General features: G+C 44.3%; 1 protein-coding gene across 1 annotated transcript in view; it reads left to right on the forward strand.

Annotated features, from left to right (window-relative positions):
* LOC140694965 (trafficking protein particle complex subunit 9-like) overlaps window positions 1-12,616 on the forward strand; it is a 53,630-nt gene extending 41,014 nt beyond the window's left edge. Inside the window, exon 3 of the mRNA XM_072957966.1 lies at window positions 12,090-12,616. Coding sequence (XP_072814067.1) covers window positions 12,090-12,338 — 249 coding nt within the window. The 3' untranslated portion in view covers window positions 12,339-12,616. The remainder of the gene's footprint in view (window positions 1-12,089) is intronic.
* The last annotated feature ends 9,765 nt before the right edge of the window (window positions 12,617-22,381 follow it).

The raw sequence follows: 22,381 nt of genomic DNA on the forward strand, positions 1-22,381 counted from the left end.
GGCCTCGTTGATCGTACTCATTCCCTATTAAGTGGCAGGTGTCACAGGCACTTAACTAATAAACAGATGTTGGCCAAAATCATCACGCATTTTGCTTGGTAGTTTTATTGGCGCCAACTTTGAGAGGAGGTCATTGAAGCTGGGGAGTTTGCTGCATGCCCGTGATTACCATGGAAATACCCCCACTGGTCTTTCAACCTAGACTGGTGTGGCTGTCATGTCCCAGCCCTGTGAATGGCATCGTGCAGCTTCTCCCAAGTGGCCCAAATGACTGACATTGATATGCTTAATTCGTAGGAAATGGTATGTGGCAATAAGAGAAAAAGGTAGTAAGAAATTGGAAAACTAGAAAATAACTAATTCTTCCCCTGCTGGGGGACCGTACCCTGTGTCTCTCACCCCACTCACTGCCTGTCACCTCCTCCCTGCCGACTCCGTGTTCAGAAGCCACTCTGAGCCTTTGAAGAACATTTTGCCTCATGACACTGTTGACTAGGACCTGCGACCTCTCTGTCCCTGGTTAACTCTCTCTTCAAAGCCATTTAAATTTCTTGCAGGCTCCTCCACTCAAATGTAAGAATAGCCCCTTTAAACTTCTTGATGCAGCTCCTTAATGAAGATCTTGGGAAGGAAACCTAGCCAAAACCTGGGAGGTATTCACAGAGTGAATGTAACCTGAGCATTTTTTGACATTCAGAATCAGAGCGGTGGGAGACACAGGAAGGCCTTTTTAAGTTAGAAAGTGGAAAGAGAAAGGACTCAGGATGTTTGAGACTGAAACATCTCGGTCCCAGCCAGCAAGGCACCTGAGTTCAGGATGGTGTGTGGGTAGTGCAGAGTTCTCAAAAAGAAAGAAGTGGTGGGATGGCAGGGAGGACATTTAGGTACTTAACTGGGGAAGGAAAAAGTTGGCTGAACAATTCATGGTTGAACAAGAGGATTGTGACATGATGTGCTTGTATTTTGGAGAGAAGGGTTTTGTGGAGCCAGGCCTAAGGAGAAATCTCTCTGACTGGGGAGTCAGCACAACAAAAAAACACAGAGAACCAGGCAGACCCCATGGCCCCTGATGGGGGAGAGGCTGCCCACCAATTGGAGACCTGGAGGCTGCTTCTGTCCCTTAGCTGGGGCCTCAGACCTCACTTCACATCCCAGTCCTGTTGATACAAGAAAAAATATGTGGGGCATGAGAAGGGCTGTGTCCCAGGCTTCCGTTGAGCCCCTGGGATGTGCCCCACCAGATTTTGTTCCTTGGCTTCATGCAGTAAAGAATTCAAGAACAAGCCAGTGTTGAGTAAAGGTAGATTTATTCAGAGAGATACATTGACAGGCATGAGAAACGTCACGAAGTATGGGGGTTTGATGCTCAGATTAAAAGTAGGCACACACTCCACAGAAATAGTGTGGGCCTTCTCCGAAGAGGTAGAGAGAGGGGTTCCTGGGATGTGGCTCTGTGTTGCTCCTTTTCTTGGGCTTCGTGGTTTCATATGCTAATAAGTAGAAGGACCAGCCTTAGGGCAAGGGGCTGGGATTCCAGGGAGTTGGCCATTTTCCACCCTTTGACCTTTTGTGGCTAGCCTTGTGACTGCCATGGTGCCTGGGGCCATGTTATTCACCATGTTACTATTACAATTGGTGTATAATGAAGCTCAGGATCTACTAGAAGTTAAATCTCTTCATCCTGAGCCTCAAGACCTATTGGGGGTTGAATTCTTCACCATTTTGATGTTAATTGCTGTGGTCTTTCTTGAATGGCTTGCTCTGCCCCCTTCCATCCTGTCTCACTGTGATGACACAGAGAGAGCAAAGGCCGGGCCCTGCGTGTGTTCCTGCATTTAACAGTGGGAGATGTGGGGTGGGCTGAGGATGACTCTGAGTGGTGAGAAATATGTTTCAGATTTTCCCACATGAGACATGGGGACCTGCCAGCAGCCATCGCAGATTTATCTCACGGGCATTATCGCTTGTGTTGTTACGGAAACAACAGGCCAGCCAAGAAATAAGCAGCACTCAGAGGGTGGGAGTACTGAGATTTATTATGCCAGCGGGCTCAGAGGGGCTTCTGTTCCCAAGCCCTGAGCACATCCAAGACGTGCACATGAGGTTTTATAGGGTTAATTACAAGTATGGGGCTTTTAGCCAATAAGGCTCAAACAACAAAAAGCAAGGAATCAGTACACTGAAGCTTATCAATTTGGAACAGATCACGTTACTGACAATTGTTGACCTTGGATTTACGAGTTAGCTTGTTAGCCCAGTAAACTGACACTGAACTTCAGATTTACGAGTTAGCCCAGCAAAACTTAGATCAGTAAACCGACACTTATCACACTTAGATTTGTGACTTAGCTTGTTAGCCCAGCTGGGGTTTTTGTTCACAGTGTCACTCATCTTTTCTATTTTCCTTTTATTTTTAAAGTATTTAATCCAAATTTAATATCAGGATTTTTTTGGAAAGAAATTTCTCTTTTTCTTTTCTTTGGGGCTCTTTTGGGGGGTAGGTAATTAGGTATATTTATCTGTTAGTGGAGGCCCTGGGGCTTGAACCCAGGACCCTGTGCACACTAAGCACACGCTCTACCACCTGCCCCATCATCTTTTTCTTTTTGCTTTAGCTGCCAAGAATCTTACAGCTGAATTTCTAGTCGGCCTTTAACACTTGCCCTGACTTCATGGAATCCATTTTTATGAGTTTACCTCCCCCTGGTTTCATTTAAGTATTGAATCTCCATTTTCTCTTCACTCTCAGTTTTGCCTTTTTGTTGTTATGGTTGTTAAGCTGTGTTTAAAAAATTGTTTAATTTCTCTTTTAGCAGGAGGCTGAAGTAAATAAATATGTAAACAAACATCACACTTAAATGCTTTTATATATTCTAAGCTGTTTAGTAGTTAATTAAAAACCAAATTGAATATTAAAGGGATAACATTTTTAAATTATTTTTTAATTTTTTATAAAGACATAGCTGATTTAAAATATATGTTTCAGGTGTACAATAGATGCTCCATTTATAGTTACTGTAAAACATTGTCTGTATTCCCTGTGTTGTAAGATACATCCCTCTAGAGTGTTTACATTACATGTTGCAGTTTGTATAAGAAATTTGGGTAACGCAGAGTCTGGGACGTGGCTGTGGCTGACCCAGGTTCACGCAAACCCTGCCTGTCAAAGCTCAGGCCTTCACTCCTGTCTGCAGGGGAGCGAGTGGAGGCAGCTCTCATCAGCGCTGGCACCACACTCTGAGTGGCAGTGACAGCAGTGACTGTGTGTGGACGTGAAAATTGTTGTTCCAAGAGTTTTACATGCTTTTCTGCATTTAATAATTAAAGCCCTCCTGTGAGGAAGGGTTTTAAGTTTTTAATGAATAATACATTTTATTTTGATATTGATAGACTTCAAAACTCCGGAAAATTTACAGGAGTAGTACAATAAATGCTTAGATACAGTTCACCTTAAAGGGCACTATTTGCCCTTTTGTGACGGGCTTATTTTAGCATAAATTTTCAAAGTTCATTCATATTGTAGCCTGAATCAGTACATTATTCTTTTTGTTTGATAATATCCTTTTCCTTTTTTTTCGTTTTTGGTCTATTTAAAAATATTTTCATTGAAGTCTAGTCAGTTTATAGTGTTGCGTCAGTTTCTTGTGTACAGCACAAAACTTCAGTTAAATAGGAACATACCTGCATTCATTTTCATATTCTTTTTAAACATAAGTTACTATAAGTTATTAAATATATTCTCCTGTGCTATACAGTATATACTTGCTGTTTATTGTATACATACTCAGCATCTGCAAATCTTGAACTCCCAATTTATTCATTCCACACCCTCTCCCCTCTGGTAACCATAGTTTGGTTTCTATGTCTCTGTGTCTGTTTCTGTTCTGTAGATAAGTTTATCTTTTTGTTCCTTTGTTTTTGTTTTTTTTTTTTTTGTTTTAGATTCCACATGTGAGCGATCTCATATGGTATTTTTCTTTCTCTTTCTGGCTTATTTCACTTAGAATGTCATTCTCCTGGTCCATTCATATTGCTGCAAATGGCATTATTTTATTATTATTTTATTGCTGAATAGTAGTCTATTGGACATATATACTACAACCTCTTTATCCAGTCGTCTGTCAGTGGACATTTAGGTTGTTTCCATGTCTTGATATTGTAAATAATGCTGCTGTGAACATTGGGGTGAAAGTGTCTTTTTGAATTACGTTTCCTTTCGGATATATGCCCTGGAGTGGGATTGCTGTGTCATCTGGGCCCCCAAGGTTTTGTCTTTTGAGGAACCTCTATACAGTTTTCCACAATGGCTCCACCAAACTGCATTCCCACCACAGTGTAGGAGTGTTCCCAATTCTCCACAGCCTCTCCAGCATTTAGTGTCTATGAACTTCTGAATGATGGCTATTCTGACTGGTGAAAGGTGATACTTGTTTGCAGTTTTGATTTGCATTTCTCTGATAATGATATTGAGCATTTTTTCATGTGCCTATTGGCCATTTGTATGTCTTCATTGGAGAAATGTTTCTTTAGGTCTTCTGCCCATTTTTGGATTGAATTGTTTGTTTTTCTTTTTTATCAAGTGTAAAAGCTGTTTACATATTCTGGGAATTAAGCCCTTGTCACTTTCATTTAATGCAACTATTTTCTCCCACTCCATAGGTTGTCTTTTTGCTTTAATTTTTGTTTTCTTTTCTGTGCAAAAGCTTGTAAGTTTAATTAGAACCCACTTGTATATTTTTGCTTGTATTTCTATTGCTTGAGTAGACTGCTCTTGGAAAATATTGTTGAGATATATGTCAGATGTTTTGCCTATGTCTTCTTCTAAGAGGTTTATAGTGTCTTGTCTACAATTTTAAGTCTTTAAGCCATTTTGAATTCATTTTTTTGTATGTTGTGAGGGGGTAGTCTAACTTCATTGATTTACATGCAGCTGTGCAGTTTTCCCTGCACCATTTGCTGAAGAGGCTGTCTTTGCTCAATTGTATGTTCTCACCTCCTTTGTCAAAGATTCAATTACCAAAAGTTTGTGGGACTATTCTTGGTAATTTTGTTTATCCATTCATTGATGGATGGATATTTTTAGTGACTTTTAGCTACTCTGAATGATACTGCTATGAATATTGATGTGCAAGTTTTTGTGAGAATACATTTCCATTCTGTTGGCTGTAGAGTTGGCCCACCATATCTGTAGTTTCCACTTCATGGATCCAGATGGCTGATTGCAAAGGGACTTGATCATCCTTGGATTATGGTATCCAGGGTGGGGGGTTCCTGAAACCAACCCCCCGAGGACACTGAAGGATGACTCTACATGTAGGAGTGGAATTGCTCAGCCACATAACTCTAACCTTTTGAGGAAACATCGGGCTCTTCCAAAGAAGCTGCACCATTGCCCCTTTCCAACGGCTGCATATTGAGGGTATCCATTTCTCTGCCTCCTGACTGACACTTGTTATTGTCCATGTTTTGATTATAACCATCCTAGTGAGTTTAAAATGAGATCTCATTTTGATTTTGATTTCGCTAGTGATGCTGACCATCTTTTCAGATGCTTATTGGCCAATTGTGTATCTATTTAAATCCTTGGCAAATTAAAAAATTGGGTCGATTTTCTTTGTATTGTTCAGTTGTAAGCATTTGTTTTATATCCTGGATACTAGTCTCTTATTAGATATATGCTTTGCAAGATTTTTCTCCTATTCTGCAGATTGTCATTTCACTTTAATTTTTTTAAACATTAAAACAATTTCTTTATAGGGGAGGTAATTAGATTTATTCATTTTGTTTTTCTTCCTTAGCACACACTCTATCATTTGAGCTACCCATTTCCCCTTTCATTTCACACTCTTGATGTTGTCCTTTGTAACAAATGATTTTAATTTGATGAAGTCCATTTTATCTATTTTGTTTTATCACTTGTGCTCTTGGTATTGTATCTAGGAAGCCATAGCCTATCCTATGACCACAAAGATTCATACTATGTCTTCTTTTAGAAAGTTCATATATTTAGTTTTTACGTTTCTGTCTGTGATCCATTTTGAATTAATATTTGTTATATAAAATACGGGGTCCAGATTCCAGATTCATTCTTTTGCCTTCAGATACCCAGGTGTCTCTGCTCCATTTGTTGGATAGACTATACTTTCAATGGAGTGTTGTTGGCACATTTCTGGAAAACTGACTGTAAATGTAAGTTTCCCCCCAGGATTTTTTATTGTGTCTCATAGATTTCTGCATCCAGACTTATGACAGAAGCATAATGACTTGAGTGCTATAGATTTGCTGTAACCTTTGAGTGAGTCCTCCAAATTTGCTCTTCTTTTTCAAGATTGTTTTGGCTGACCTGGGTCCCTTGCTTTCAATATGAATTTTGGGATCAGTTTTTCAATTTTTGCAAAGAAGTCAGCTGGAATTTTGATAGGGATTCCATTAAATATGTAGATTACTTTGGGAAGTCTTAACATTTTTAACAATATTTTCTACCATTGCATGATCATGGGATGCCTTCCATATATGAAGATATTTTAAAATTTTTTTGGTGATACTTCAAAATATTCAATGTACAAATCTTGTAAACTTTTGTTAAATGTATCTCTCATTTTATTTTTTATGCAGTTGTAAATGGAACGGCTTAGCTTCATAAGGGTGGGACTATATATATCAATTTATTTATTTCTAGGATTCCTACATAGCAAATACACTAGGTTTATATTTGCTACATTGATCTATCCACAATTCTTCCCACCCCCGTGTCATAAGAAACCAAGACCCAGCTTAAGCCATCTGAACACCTATGTGGAAGTGAGAAATGAGACCTTTGGGTGGGGTTTGTGTAGATGATACTGAGATCTTATTCAGGATGGCTTCATCTTAATTTCTTTTAAACAATCCTTTCAGAGTACATAGTCAGATACATTAGGAAAATGCTGTTTTGATGTGCGGAGGAGCTAAGACTATAATTTTCAAGTAATTTCTAGTGAGAGTGTTGTACTTGAAACATAATTTGCATCAATCTTTGAAGATTTATGTTTCAGGAGCTTTGAGTAAATAATACCTGTCTTTATTCAATAACTACAACTAAATGCTCAAGCAACATGTAAGAGTTTGAGCAAACTGCTCCCGCCCCGTAGTGCTGGTTGGTTGCAGCTGTAACTGGAGTCAGCGCTTACCTCGCCCAGTACACTTGTGCTGATCTGCTCAAAACAGTTCGTCCAACAGTTTGTCGGTAGTCTTTTAGACAAAGCCATAAAGCATTGATTTAAGGTTGCTGGAATGTAATCTATTCTTATTAATATTAAGTAAGCACATATTGAGTACTTACTGTATGTTGGGAATTGTCCCTCAGCCTCACATGAATATTACTTCTAATAAAACCTCTCATATTTCCCTGTTATTTGCACTTTACAGATAAGGAGACTGAGGATTAGGTCTTCTCTCTTTTGGGGGGAGCTCATTATCAATGATGGGAAGTTGTAAGGAAAAAGATATTGATTCATCCAGAGAAAATATTTTTCTGAGATTCAGTATTGAAGAAGGTAACCACTGAAGAGGGTGATCATTGTTTGAGTGAGACGAGCCCCGGGTTGTACGGAGTCAGCATCCCTGTCCTGGACGCTGCACGTGTAGAGCTGCGTGGTGGGTGAGGCGGCGCGGCCGCGCAGGGAAAGCGGATGCCGGGCCGTTGGGCTGTGCTCAGGCCCGGTGGGGCTTTCTCCTAAGAGCAGTGGACCGTCATTGACAGATTTTAAGTAGGCTAGTGCGATGCTCTCGTAGATCACTTTTGTCTTGTAGAATGCTTAGAAACATTTAGAAGGCTCGGCAGGAGGTGATGTGATGAGTCAGAGTAGGGTGGCTGCGAGGTGTAGCAGTGCTCAATTTTCAAGTGATTTTCAGTCCCAGGTTTGTGGCTCAGTAGCCGTGTCACTTTGGATGACACACCCAAGGAAGTGAAACAATTTATCTAATCAATAGAAGCAGTGATGTACCGAACTCCCAGGACTGCTGTGTAGATCCAGTGAGATAACGTGTGCACAGTGTGCAGCATGGTCCCCAGCACAGAGTCAGTGCTGAGGGAGTGCCAGTGAGTACCTGGTAGGACAGGTGTGGGTGGTGGATCTCGTTGACTGAGGAAATTTGCCCCTGAAGGAGGGGTCTTGTCACATCTGTGAGTGATTGGCCTGAGCTGGGAGAGGCAGGGAGACCTTGCCCCCGACCAAGGGCCCTGGGCAGGATGGCTATGGGAGGAACACCGTGAAGTTAGCTCTTTGCAGGTGGAGTTGGAGGTGCCCTTGAGACATCTAAGTGCAGTGTCACAATCACAGAAGTGGTCTGGTCCCGGGCTGTGCATTTTCCTGCTGAGATATTGATCTCTGAACGCGAAGACATACTTTACAGGACAAGTGAATAGTAGTATCATCTCTCATCAAAGCTCACATCTCTTTATTCATCACTCACTTTGCTAATTGGGTACTTACAGAACACACTTCACTGTCCTCCCCTGGGCTCAGGCTCCACAGAAAAGAGCTGGTGAGTCTCCCTCTTTTCCAGAAGAAGACACACTTAGCTGGTAGACTTCTATACCTCGCCAGACTTAGAATTTTAGGTTGTTGATTTAATTCTATTTTCTGTTGGTCATCTCCTGACAGGAGAGACGTTTTACCTCATGGTCAGGTTTCAATTAGCTGTTACTGAGAATTGCTGGTCTGATCCATAGTGTATTTATTCTATTAACTTTGTAGAGTACTTATCATTTTTCTGTCTTTGCTCTTTAATTTTGTTTGCCCCTTCAATTTTCTATCTTATTTGGGACCTTATTTTATTTTTTAATTAAAAAATGTCTAATAGCAGTTAACAAAACAAAAGCAAAGAAAAAATGCACATGATAGCTAAATTTAGAAAATATCTTGTGTGTTTTCTGTCTCAGCAATGGAGGGTTCTAGAAACTCGTGAAAAGCTTCATTACATAAGTTCCTTTAAATTCTGATTAAGAAATAAAACCTTCCTTCCTCATCTTTCAAGCTGCACAGCTAATTGTCAAGAAAGTGAGGGGAAATTCTCAGAAGCCAAGACAAACCAGAAAGCAGGGATTCTGGGAGATACGTGAGCCTTAGAAGCCCTGGGGTGCCGGTTGGCTCCTGAACTGAGTTTCAGTTGCCCTGGCAGGAGGGCAGGAGGTGAGCCTGTGGCCTCTCACACTGGGAGTTGGATGGCTGTTCTTATATAAGGCCAAGCACATCCTGAGAATCCTGCTTTATAAAAGGTTGAATTAGAAAGAAAAGAATAAAAGCATTCCTCAAGGCAAGGAAGTAAGGAAAGTAAAATTTTTTGGAAGCGGGAAAAAATAACATATCCAAAGTAAGGATTTAGTTTAAAGCTGTTCTGGCATGAGAGTGACCACAAACCCATGGCAGAAAATCACAGCTCCTCCCGGAAAGAGAAGGTGTGTTTTGAATGAATCAGTGGACAGCCATTCTGAAAAAGGCCTCCAGAGTCTTCTGGATCAAGATACTGGACTCAAACACCTCCCATCCATGGTCTCATTTAAATAACCAGAAAGGTTTTAAAGGAAAGAAGCCATAATCATAGTTCTATTTATTGACATTACTTTATGCTAGGAATTCAAAGGTGACTATGGAGTTGTCTCCTCTTTTATGGACCTTACTTTCTATTTGACATAGTTGGGGAACTTGGTGGAGGGTGGTGTTAGTATGTTGCAATTAACCAGGAGAGGAGTTTAAGAAAGCAGTGAAGGGTTGGTGACATTTTTCGCTGAGGACAGTCCTGTTCAGTTGGCTTGTAATTACAGGCTCGTTGAGTTGTCACTGGAGGGAATTAATCTTAAGGAATTTGGACTTAACTCAGGCCTCTTCAGAATGGACAAGTGAACCTGGAGAAAGACAGTCAAATCTGTGCAGACATTGAAGTTCACTTCAACATGTGGTATCCATGAGCCAAAGATAGGACTAGTAGGCAGCACTTCTTGAGGACAGAGGAGTGGTTTTTAAGGTTCTTCAAGAATGAATCCCAAGGTACCGGGATGGCCAGTTGTCAAACTGTGACTTTGCTCTTTGGACGGTGTATCCACCAAGGGTATTGGCCGTTTATAAGTTTCCATTTCTCCTTAATACATGTCAGGTTATGAGGACGTGGGCATAAACGTTTCACACCTTGTCAAGGTGACTTTGGGTACCTGCCTAGAATCATGGGCACAGTTGCGGCTGCGTCATACATCTTGCCGCACATCCCGCTCCCCGGTTCCGTGATCACGGCAGAGTGGTTCCTTATTGAGCTGTCCATCTCCTCTGTGACATCGTAACCAAACAAAAGATTGGAGAGTATTAGCTTGGCTTTTTTCTTTTCTAACATTCCCTTCAAATTATGATGACTGATAGTGGACCCAGTTACGTTTGCAGATGATTTACAAGTAGGGCTGTCAGTACAAACCTTGTAATCCCCGCTGTGTGATCTAGAGAAGAAAGTTACACTCTTTCCAAATTGTTTTGATGCACTTATGTGGGAAAATGATGTATGTTTGAATATGTATTTCCTCTCTTAATCATCATGGCTAGAGATGAATATTTGTAGACATGGAATGAGTACTCTGTATTTGAACTGTATGGTCCCCTAAATTCTCCCCAGCTTTTTAAAGTCATCACTGGAGTGCTACCTCCAGAGTGCCGCAAAGCATCCAACACTGCCTGCTCTTTGGACACTGTAAGTTTCCAAGTTGGAGAAGGCTGCTGGCTGGTGAGGCATTCTCTCGCACATCTCTGGTTGGGTGATGTGAGCTGAGAACACAAGAATTGGCAGACAGTAACTAACCACGATCACGTCCATTTCTGGAACACTCATGGAGGATTTTACACCTATGCTAGTGGAATACGTTATTTCATTTAGTTTTCCCAAAAATCATAATTAGATTTTATCACCTGTATTAAAAAGGAAACTGTCAAAGCGAGTGACGTGCAGACTTTGGACTGGAACACGGGTCTTTCTGATCCCTGTCTCTGTTCCCTCCCCGGCCTATCCTTGCAAATGACCAGGAGACTCTTCCTCAGTCTTGAGTTTCCCTCTGATGTTACCGCTCTCTTTGTTTCTAAGAGAGGAAAACAAGTCTAAACTTACTTTCCAGTTGGAAATGGAATGGAGAGTTAACGTTGGAAGCCGGGAGAATCTGTCCTGTGATGAAGTGGTCTCCGAGCCACTTCCACTGGGATGTCACATCACTGTCTGGGCCCCTTGCTCAGCCTGTGCACAGGTGACAGTGCAGTTGTGCCGAGCAGTCCTCCCGGACAGGGCAGTGGGTTGGAAATGAGTTTGGGGATTTGGTTTCATTACACAAGTTCCTGAGGGCCTTGACCTGGCACTTCGAGTGGGAGCATTCCCTGTCCCACAGACTGTGCTCTGGGCCCGTGCAGACCTGACGTGGCCTCAGCCTGAGTCTCAGGGCCCGTGGTGATGAGGAGCATTTTAGCCCAGGGTCTGCCGGAGGCTCTGAGACTACTGGGCTGTGGGACTTTGTCCAGGATGATAATAATTCCTCCCCGAGTTTCAGATTTCCTTGCCTGTGAGCCGGGGTAGTAGTTGTTTCTGAGATGATTGTAATGATTCAGTAATGGGCGCAGCGTGTGCTGACAGGTAGCTGGGTGCTTTAGGAGCAGAAGTCGCAGTCACTCTGTCAGCCTCTCCCTGTGCGCTCTGTGCTTTGAGAAGTTGTGTGTTTGGTGAAAGTCCCGCCCAGACCCTAGGGTCTAGATGAACTGTTGTTCCTTTACTTTCCCTTCCTTTTCCTCTTTCCCTTCTCTGTGTCCCATGTTTAGGTAGCAGATTCCTTTATTTCAGGGAATACGGGCTTTTCTAGTAAAGGGACAGGTGGAATGCGGAGAGGTGGGGCCCAGAGGGGGTCTGGAGTGTCTGCACAGTGCTGCTTCCCTGCGTTTCTGCATCCGGTCCCATCAGTGCACTAAGTCAGCCTTCCTCTTCCTTCCTGTGTCATCGGGTCTCTGTTTTAAGGGAAAACCATTTTTATGGGTCTTTTTTCACTTACGTGTTTCATTCAGATGCTTGTTGCTTTTCTCCCTGTGCTTCAGCGTTCCGAGGAGAAAATTCAGCCGTGCAGCATCCTCTCCATGCTCTACGAGTTGATCGGCTTCCACTGCAAGTCCACCTTCTTCAAGCGGGTGGCCCCCGTGCGGCACGCGGCCCCCGGCATCCCGGAGCCTGGCGGGAAGGCCTGCTCCCGACTCCTCCTGCAGACGCTTCCTGGCTACAGTCTGTCACTGGACTTGCAGGACTTCAGCAGATGTGTTGGAACTAAAACATTGCTTCAGCCCCATTAACCATGCCTGGTTTGGGCCCTGCTGTCCTGCCTCATCAGGGTGAATCTTGATTCATTTAGAACAGGGCTCAGCAGACTTTTCCTTTCAAGGGCTTGGGGGTAAATATTTCAGGGTCTGAAAACCTCCTGATCTCTGGTGCAGCTGCTCAGCTCTACTGTTTAGATGCCAGAACAGCCAGATAGTCCACACACCCATAGAGCTTTATTAACAGCGGTGGCTGGGGCTGGATTGGGTGTATGAACTGCAGTTTGCCCCCACAGCCTCCTCAATATTGACACCTGCACCAGAGTGTACATTTGTGACAATGGGTGAACCTACACTGACATGTCATCATCACCCATAGCCCATAGTTGACACTAGGATTTACACATTGTGTTGTGCACTCTGTGGGTTTGGACAGATGTACAATGACATGTATCCACCATCACAGCATCATACAGAGTCGTGTGTCTTAGTGACCTTAAAATGCTCCGTGCTGCACCTCATTCATTGCTCTTTCCCCTCTAGCCTCTGGCAGCCACTGATCTTTCAGTCTCTGTGTTTTTCCCTTTCCCAGAACACCATACAGTTGGAATCAGACAGTTGCTGAAACTTCCCAGATTGGCTTCTTTCACTTGGTAATATGCATTTAAGGTTCCTCCATGTCTTTCCATTCCTTGATAACTCATTTCATTTTAGCACCAAATAATAGTCCATTTTCTGGCGGGACCACAGTTTATTTATCCATTCACCTACTGAAGAAGAGCTTAGTTGCTTCTGAATCCTGTTGAGTATGAATAAAGCTGCTATTAACATCTGTATGCAGATTTGTGTGTGAACATAAGTTTCCATTTCATCGAGTAAACACCAAGGAGCACAGTTGCCGGATCATATGTTAGAATTACGTCTAGCTCTGTAAAAAATTGCCAGACCGTCTTCCAAAGTACCTGGGCCATTTTTCATTCCCACCAACAATGCATTATAATTTCTGGTGCTCCACATCCTCACCAGCATTCGGTGCTGTCAGTGTTCTGCATTTTGGCAGTTCTGACAGGTGTGCAGTGGTATCTCGCTGTTTCAGTCTGCATCCCCTTGATGACAGGTGCTGTGGAGCATCTTTCCAAAGGCTTCTTTGGCATCCAGATTTCTTCTTTGATGAGGTGTGTGTTCAGGCATTTTGCTCATTTTTTAATCAGGTTATTCATCCTTCTTGTTGAGTGTAAAGAAATTTTGGTATATTCTGGATTTCAGCCCTTTATATATGGGGAGGTACAAGCTCCAACTCGGTTTTACAGTGAAAACGGCAGGCACCTAAAACCGGCACTAGGAAACATACTGAGAAACCAGAGTAAGGGTTTCTCCTGCAACCCGTTCCCTTTGTGCTGGATGAACGAACGTCTCTCCACATGCTCAGTTCTGAGAGATAAGTGTGTGTGAAAGCCGTCCTTCACCTAGCTTGAAGGGAACACAAAGTTTCTTTTCAGTTGCCAACTCCACTCCATACATATATATGGGGAGGTACAAGCTCCAACTCGGTTTTACAGTGAAAACGGCAGGCACTTCAAACCGGCACTAGGAAACAGACTGAGAAACCAGAGTAAGGGTTTCTCCTGCAACCCATTCCCTTTGTGCTGGATGAACGAACGTCTCTCCACATGCTCAGTTCTGAGAGATAAGTGTGTGTGAAAGCCGTCCTTCACCTAGCTTGAAGGGAACACAAAGTTTCTTTTCAGTTGCCAACTCCACTCCATACATATATATGGGGAGGTACAAGCTCCAAGTCGGTTTTACAGTGAAAACGGCAGTCACTTACAACCGGCACTAGGAAACAGACTGAGAAACCAGAGTAAGGGTTTCTCCTGCAACCCGTTCCCTTTGTGCTGGATGAACGAACGTCTCTCCACATGCTCAGTTCTGAGAGATGTGTGTGTGTGAAAGCCGTCCTTCACCTAGCTAGAAGGGAACACAAAGTTTCTGTTCAGTTGCCAACTCCACTCCATACATATATATGGGGAGGTACAAGCTCCAACTCGGTTTTACAGTGAAAACGGCAGGCACTTCAAACCGGCACTAGGAAACAGACTGAGAAACCAGAGTAAGGGTTTCTCCTGCAACCCGTTCCCTTTGTGCTGGATGAACGAACGTCTCTCCACATGCTCAGTTCTGAGAGATAAGTGTGTGTGAAAGCCGTCCTTCACCTAGCTTGAAGGGAACACAAAGTTTCTTTTCACTTGCCAACTCCACTCCATACATATATATGGGGAGGTACAAGCTCCAACTCGGTTTTACAGTGAAAACGGCAGGCACTTCCAACCGGCACTAGGAAACAGACTGAGAAACCAGAGTAAGGGTTTCTCCTGCAAACCGTTCCCTTTGTGCTGGATTAACGAACGACTCTCCACATGCTCAGTTCTGAGAGATAAGTGTGTGTGAAAGCCGTCCTTCACCTAGCTTGAAGGGAACACAAAGTTTCTTTTCACTTGCCAACTCCACTCCATACATATATATGGGGAGGTACAAGCTCCAACTCGGTTTTACAGTGAAAACGGCAGGCACTTCAAACCGGCACTAGGAAACAGACTGAGAAACCAGAGAAAGGGTTTCTCCTGCAAACCATTCCCTTTGTGCTGGATGAAAGAACGTCTCTACACACGCTCTGTTCTGAGAGATGTGTGTGTGTGAAAGCCGTCCTTCACCTAGCTTGAAGGGAACACAAAGTTTCTTTTCACTTGCCACTTCCACTCCATACATATATATGGGGAGGTACAAGCTCCAACTCGGTTTTACAGTGAAAACGGCAGGCACTTCAAACCGGCACTAGGAAACAGACTGAGAAACCAGAGTAAGGGTTTCTCCTGCAACCCGTTCCCTTTGTGCTGGATGAACGAACGTCTCTCCACATGCTCAGTTCTGAGAGATAAGTGTGTGTGAAAGCCGTCCTTCACCTAGCTTGAAGGGAACACAAAGTTTCTTTTCACTTGCCAACTCCACTCCATACATATATATGGGGAGGTACAAGCTCCAACTCGGTTTTACAGTGAAAACGGCAGGCACTTCAAACCGGCACTAGGAAACAGACTGAGAAACCAGAGTAAGGGTTTCTCCTGCAACCCGTTCCCTTTGTGCTGGATGAACGAACGTCTCTCCACATGCTCAGTTCTGAGAGATGTGTGTGTGTGAAAGGCGTCCTTCACCTAGCTTGAAGGGAACACAAAGTTTCTTTTCACTTGCCAACTCCACTCCATACATATATATGGGGAGGTACAAGCTCCAACTCGGTTTTACAGTGAAAACGGTAGGCACTTCAAACCGGCACTAGGAAACAGACTGAGAAACCAGAGTAAGGGTTTCTCCTGCAACCCGTTCCCTTTGTGCTGGATGAACGAACGTCTCTCCACATGCTCAGTTCTGAGAGATGTGTGTGTGTGAAAGCCGTCCTTCACCTAGCTTGAAGGGAACACAAAGTTTTTTTTCACTTGCCAACTCCACTCCATACATATATATGGGGAGGTACAAGCTCCAACTCGGTTTTACAGTGAAAACGGCAGGCACTTCAAACCGGCACTAGGAAACAGACTGAGAAACCAGAGAAAGGGTTTCTCCTGCAACCCGTTCCCTTTGTGCTGGATGAACGAACGTCTCTCCACATGCTCAGTTCTGAGAGATAAGTGTGTGTGAAAGCCGTCCTTCACCTAGCTTGAAGGGAACACAAAGTTTCTTTTCAGTTGCCAACTCCACTCCATACATATATATGGGGAGGTACAAGCTCCAACTCGGTTTTACAGTGAAAACGGCAGGCACTTCAAACCGGCACTAGGAAACAGACTGAGAAACCAGAGTAAGGGTTTCTCCTGCAACCCGTTCCCTTTGTGCTGGATGAACGAACGTCTCTCCACATGCTCAGTTCTGAGAGATGTGTGTGTGTGAAAGCCGTCCTTCACCTAGCTTGAAGGGAACACAAAGTTTCTGTTCACTTGCCAACTCCACTCCATACATATATATGGGGAGGTACAAGCTCCAACTCGGTTTTACAGTGAAAACGGCAGGCACTTCAAACCGGCACTAGGAAACAGACTGAGAAACCAGAGTAAGGGTTTCTCCTGCAACCCGTTCCCTTTGTGCTGGATGAACGAACGTCTCTAAACATGCTCAGTTCTGAGAGATGTGTGTGTGTGAAAGCCGTCCTTCACCTAGCTTGAAGGGAACACAAAGTTTCTGTTCACTTGCCAACTCCACTCCATACATATATATGGGGAGGTACAAGCTCCAACTCGGTTTTACAGTGAAAACGGCAGGCACTTCAAACCGGCACTAGGAAACAGACTGAGAAACCAGAGTAAGGGTTTCTCCTGCAACCCGTTCCCTTTGTGCTGGATGAACGAACGTCTCTCCACATGCTCAGTTCTGAGAGATAAGTGTGTGTGAAAGCCGTCCTTCACCTAGCTTGAAGGGAACACAAAGTTTCTTTTCAGTTGCCAACTCCACTCCATACATATATATGGGGAGGTACAAGCTCCAACTCGGTTTTACAGTGAAAACGGCAGGCACTTCAAACCGGCACTAGGAAACAGACTGAGAAACCAGAGTAAGGGTTTCTCCTGCAACCCGTTCCCTTTGTGCTGGATGAACGAACGTCTCTCCACATGCTCAGTTCTGAGAGATGTGTGTTTGTGAAAGCCGTCCTTCACCTAGCTTGAAGGGAACACAAAGTTTCTTTTCAGTTGCCAACTCCACTCCATACATATATATGGGGAGGTACAAGCTCCAACTCGGTTTTACAGTGAAAACGGCAGGCACTTCAAACCGGCACTAGGAAACAGACTGAGAAACCAGAGTAAGGGTTTCTCCTGCAACCCGTTCCCTTTGTGCTGGATGAACGAACGTCTCTCCACATGCTCAGTTCTGAGAGATAAGTGTGTGTGAAAGCCGTCCTTCACCTAGCTTGAAGGGAACACAAAGTTTCTTTTCACTTGCCAACTCCACTCCATACATATATATGGGGAGGTACAAGCTCCAACTCGGTTTTACAGTGAAAACGGCAGGCACTTCAAACCGGCACTAGGAAACAGACTGAGAAACCAGAGTAAGGGTTTCTCCTGCAACCCGTTCCTTTTGTGCTGGATGAACGAACGTCTCTCCACATGCTCAGTTCTGAGAGATAAGTGTGTGTGAAAGCCGTCCTTCACCTAGCTTGAAGGGAACACAAAGTTTCTTTTCAGTTGCCAACTCCACTCCATACATATATATGGGGAGGTACAAGCTCCAACTCGGTTTTACAGTGAAAACGGCAGGCACCTAAAACCGGCACTAGGAAACATACTGAGAAACCAGAGTAAGGGTTTCTCCTGCAACCCGTTCCCTTTGTGCTGGATGAACGAACGTCTCTCCACATGCTCAGTTCTGAGAGATAAGTGTGTGTGAAAGCCGTCCTTCACCTAGCTTGAAGGGAACACAAAGTTTCTTTTCAGTTGCCAACTCCACTCCATACATATATATGGGGAGGTACAAGCTCCAAGTCGGTTTTACAGTGAAAACGGCAGTCACTTACAACCGGCACTAGGAAACAGACTGAGAAACCAGAGTAAGGGTTTCTCCTGCAACCCGTTCCCTTTGTGCTGGATGAATGAACGTCTCTCCACATGCTCAGTTCTGAGAGATGTGTGTGTGTGAAAGCCGTCCTTCACCTAGCTTGAAGGGAACACAAAGTTTCTGTTCAGTTGCCAACTCCACTCCATACATATATATGGGGAGGTACAAGCTCCAACTCGGTTTTACAGTGAAAACGGCAGGCACTTCAAACCGGCACTAGGAAACAGACTGAGAAACCAGAGTAAGGGTTTCTCCTGCAACCCGTTCCCTTTGTGCTGGATGAACGAACGTCTCTCCACATGCTCAGTTCTGAGAGATAAGTGTGTGTGAAAGCCGTCCTTCACCTAGCTTGAAGGGAACACAAATTTTCTGTTCACTTGCCAACTCCACTCCATACATATATATGGGGAGGTACAAGCTCCAACTCGGTTTTACAGTGAAAACGGCAGGCACATCCAACCGGCACTAGGAAACAGACTGAGAAACCAGAGTAAGGGTTTCTCCTGCAAACCGTTCCCTTTGTGCTGGATGAACGAACGTCTCTCCACATGCTCAGTTCTGAGAGATAAGTGTGTGTGAAAGCCGTCCTTCACCTAGCTTGAAGGGAACACAAAGTTTCTTTTCACTTGCCAACTCCACTCCATACATATATATGGGGAGGTACAAGCTCCAACTCGGTTTTACAGTGAAAACGGCAGGCACTTCAAACCGGCACTAGGAAACAGACTGAGAAACCAGAGTAAGGGTTTCTCCTGCAACCCGTTCCTTTTGTGCTGGATGAACGAACGTCTCTCCACATGCTCAGTTCTGAGAGATAAGTGTGTGTGAAAGCCGTCCTTCACCTAGCTTGAAGGGAACACAAAGTTTCTTTTCAGTTGCCAACTCCACTCCATACATATATATGGGGAGGTACAAGCTCCAACTCGGTTTTACAGTGAAAACGGCAGGCACCTAAAACCGGCACTAGGAAACATACTGAGAAACCAGAGTAAGGGTTTCTCCTGCAACCCGTTCCCTTTGTGCTGGATGAACGAACGTCTCTCCACATGCTCAGTTCTGAGAGATAAGTGTGTGTGAAAGCCGTCCTTCACCTAGCTTGAAGGGAACACAAAGTTTCTTTTCAGTTGCCAACTCCACTCCATACATATATATGGGGAGGTACAAGCTCCAACTCGGTTTTACAGTGAAAACGGCAGGCACTTCAAACCGGCACTAGGAAACAGACTGAGAAACCAGAGTAAGGGTTTCTCCTGCAACCCATTCCCTTTGTGCTGGATGAACGAACGTCTCTCCACATGCTCAGTTCTGAGAGATAAGTGTGTGTGAAAGCCGTCCTTCACCTAGCTTGAAGGGAACACAAAGTTTCTTTTCAGTTGCCAACTCCACTCCATACATATATATGGGGAGGTACAAGCTCCAAGTCGGTTTTACAGTGAAAACGGCAGTCACTTACAACCGGCACTAGGAAACAGACTGAGAAACCAGAGTAAGGGTTTCTCCTGCAACCCGTTCCCTTTGTGCTGGATGAACGAACGTCTCTCCACATGCTCAGTTCTGAGAGATGTGTGTGTGTGAAAGCCGTCCTTCACCTAGCTTGAAGGGAACACAAAGTTTCTGTTCAGTTGCCAACTCCACTCCATACATATATATGGGGAGGTACAAGCTCCAACTCGGTTTTACAGTGAAAACGGCAGGCACTTCAAACCGGCACTAGGAAACAGACTGAGAAACCAGAGTAAGGGTTTCTCCTGCAACCCGTTCCCTTTGTGCTGGATGAACGAACGTCTCTCCACATGCTCAGTTCTGAGAGATAAGTGTGTGTGAAAGCCGTCCTTCACCTAGCTTGAAGGGAACACAAAGTTTCTTTTCACTTGCCAACTCCACTCCATACATATATATGGGGAGGTACAAGCTCCAACTCGGTTTTACAGTGAAAACGGCAGGCACTTCCAACCGGCACTAGGAAACAGACTGAGAAACCAGAGTAAGGGTTTCTCCTGCAAACCGTTCCCTTTGTGCTGGATTAACGAACGACTCTCCACATGCTCAGTTCTGAGAGATAAGTGTGTGTGAAAGCCGTCCTTCACCTAGCTTGAAGGGAACACAAAGTTTCTTTTCACTTGCCAACTCCACTCCATACATATATATGGGGAGGTACAAGCTCCAACTCGGTTTTACAGTGAAAACGGCAGGCACTTCAAACCGGCACTAGGAAACAGACTGAGAAACCAGAGAAAGGGTTTCTCCTGCAACCCGTTCCCTTTGTGCTGGATGAAAGAACGTCTCTCCACACGCTCTGTTCTGAGAGATGTGTGTGTGTGAAAGCCGTCCTTCACCTAGCTTGAAGGGAACACAAAGTTTCTTTTCACTTGCCACTTCCACTCCATACATATATATGGGGAGGTACAAGCTCCAACTCGGTTTTACAGTGAAAACGGCAGGCACTTCAAACCGGCACTAGGAAACAGACTGAGAAACCAGAGTAAGGGTTTCTCCTGCAACCCGTTCCCTTTGTGCTGGATGAACGAACGTCTCTCCACATGCTCAGTTCTGAGAGATAAGTGTGTGTGAAAGCCGTCCTTCACCTAGCTTGAAGGGAACACAAAGTTTCTTTTCACTTGCCAACTCCACTCCATACATATATATGGGGAGGTACAAGCTCCAACTCGGTTTTACAGTGAAAACGGCAGGCACTTCAAACCGGCACTAGGAAACAGACTGAGAAACCAGAGTAAGGGTTTCTCCTGCAACCCGTTCCCTTTGTGCTGGATGAACGAACGTCTCTCCACATGCTCAGTTCTGAGAGATAAGTGTGTGTGAAAGCCGTCCTTCACCTAGCTTGAAGGGAACACAAAGTTTCTTTTCAGTTGCCAACTCCACTCCATACATATATATGGGGAGGTACAAGCTCCAACTCGGTTTTACAGTGAAAACGGCAGGCACCTAAAACCGGCACTAGGAAACATACTGAGAAACCAGAGTAAGGGTTTCTCCTGCAACCCGTTCCCTTTGTGCTGGATGAACGAACGTCTCTCCACATGCTCAGTTCTGAGAGATAAGTGTGTGTGAAAGCCGTCCTTCACCTAGCTTGAAGGGAACACAAAGTTTCTTTTCAGTTGCCAACTCCACTCCATACATATATATGGGGAGGTACAAGCTCCAACTCGGTTTTACAGTGAAAACGGCAGGCACTTCAAACCGGCACTAGGAAACAGACTGAGAAACCAGAGTAAGGGTTTCTCCTGCAACCCATTCCCTTTGTGCTGGATGAACGAACGTCTCTCCACATGCTCAGTTCTGAGAGATAAGTGTGTGTGAAAGCCGTCCTTCACCTAGCTTGAAGGGAACACAAAGTTTCTTTTCAGTTGCCAACTCCACTCCATACATATATATGGGGAGGTACAAGCTCCAAGTCGGTTTTACAGTGAAAACGGCAGTCACTTACAACCGGCACTAGGAAACAGACTGAGAAACCAGAGTAAGGGTTTCTCCTGCAACCCGTTCCCTTTGTGCTGGATGAACGAACGTCTCTCCACATGCTCAGTTCTGAGAGATGTGTGTGTGTGAAAGCCGTCCTTCACCTAGCTTGAAGGGAACACAAAGTTTCTGTTCAGTTGCCAACTCCACTCCATACATATATATGGGGAGGTACAAGCTCCAACTCGGTTTTACAGTGAAAACGGCAGGCACTTCAAACCGGCACTAGGAAACAGACTGAGAAACCAGAGTAAGGGTTTCTCCTGCAACCCGTTCCCTTTGTGCTGGATGAACGAACGTCTCTCCACATGCTCAGTTCTGAGAGATAAGTGTGTGTGAAAGCCGTCCTTCACCTAGCTTGAAGGGAACACAAAGTTTCTTTTCACTTGCCAACTCCACTCCATACATATATATGGGGAGGTACAAGCTCCAACTCGGTTTTACAGTGAAAACGGCAGGCACTTCCAACCGGCACTAGGAAACAGACTGAGAAACCAGAGTAAGGGTTTCTCCTGCAAACCGTTCCCTTTGTGCTGGATTAACGAACGACTCTCCACATGCTCAGTTCTGAGAGATAAGTGTGTGTGAAAGCCGTCCTTCACCTAGCTTGAAGGGAACACAAAGTTTCTTTTCACTTGCCAACTCCACTCCATACATATATATGGGGAGGTACAAGCTCCAACTCGGTTTTACAGTGAAAACGGCAGGCACTTCAAACCGGCACTAGGAAACAGACTGAGAAACCAGAGAAAGGGTTTCTCCTGCAACCCGTTCCCTTTGTGCTGGATGAAAGAACGTCTCTCCACACGCTCTGTTCTGAGAGATGTGTGTGTGTGAAAGCCGTCCTTCACCTAGCTTGAAGGGAACACAAAGTTTCTTTTCACTTGCCACTTCCACTCCATACATATATATGGGGAGGTACAAGCTCCAACTCGGTTTTACAGTGAAAACGGCAGGCACTTCAAACCGGCACTAGGAAACAGACTGAGAAACCAGAG

This window comes from Vicugna pacos, unplaced genomic scaffold, assembly GCF_048564905.1.
Source record: "Vicugna pacos unplaced genomic scaffold, VicPac4 scaffold_114, whole genome shotgun sequence".
Taxonomy (NCBI): Eukaryota; Metazoa; Chordata; class Mammalia; order Artiodactyla; family Camelidae; genus Vicugna; species Vicugna pacos.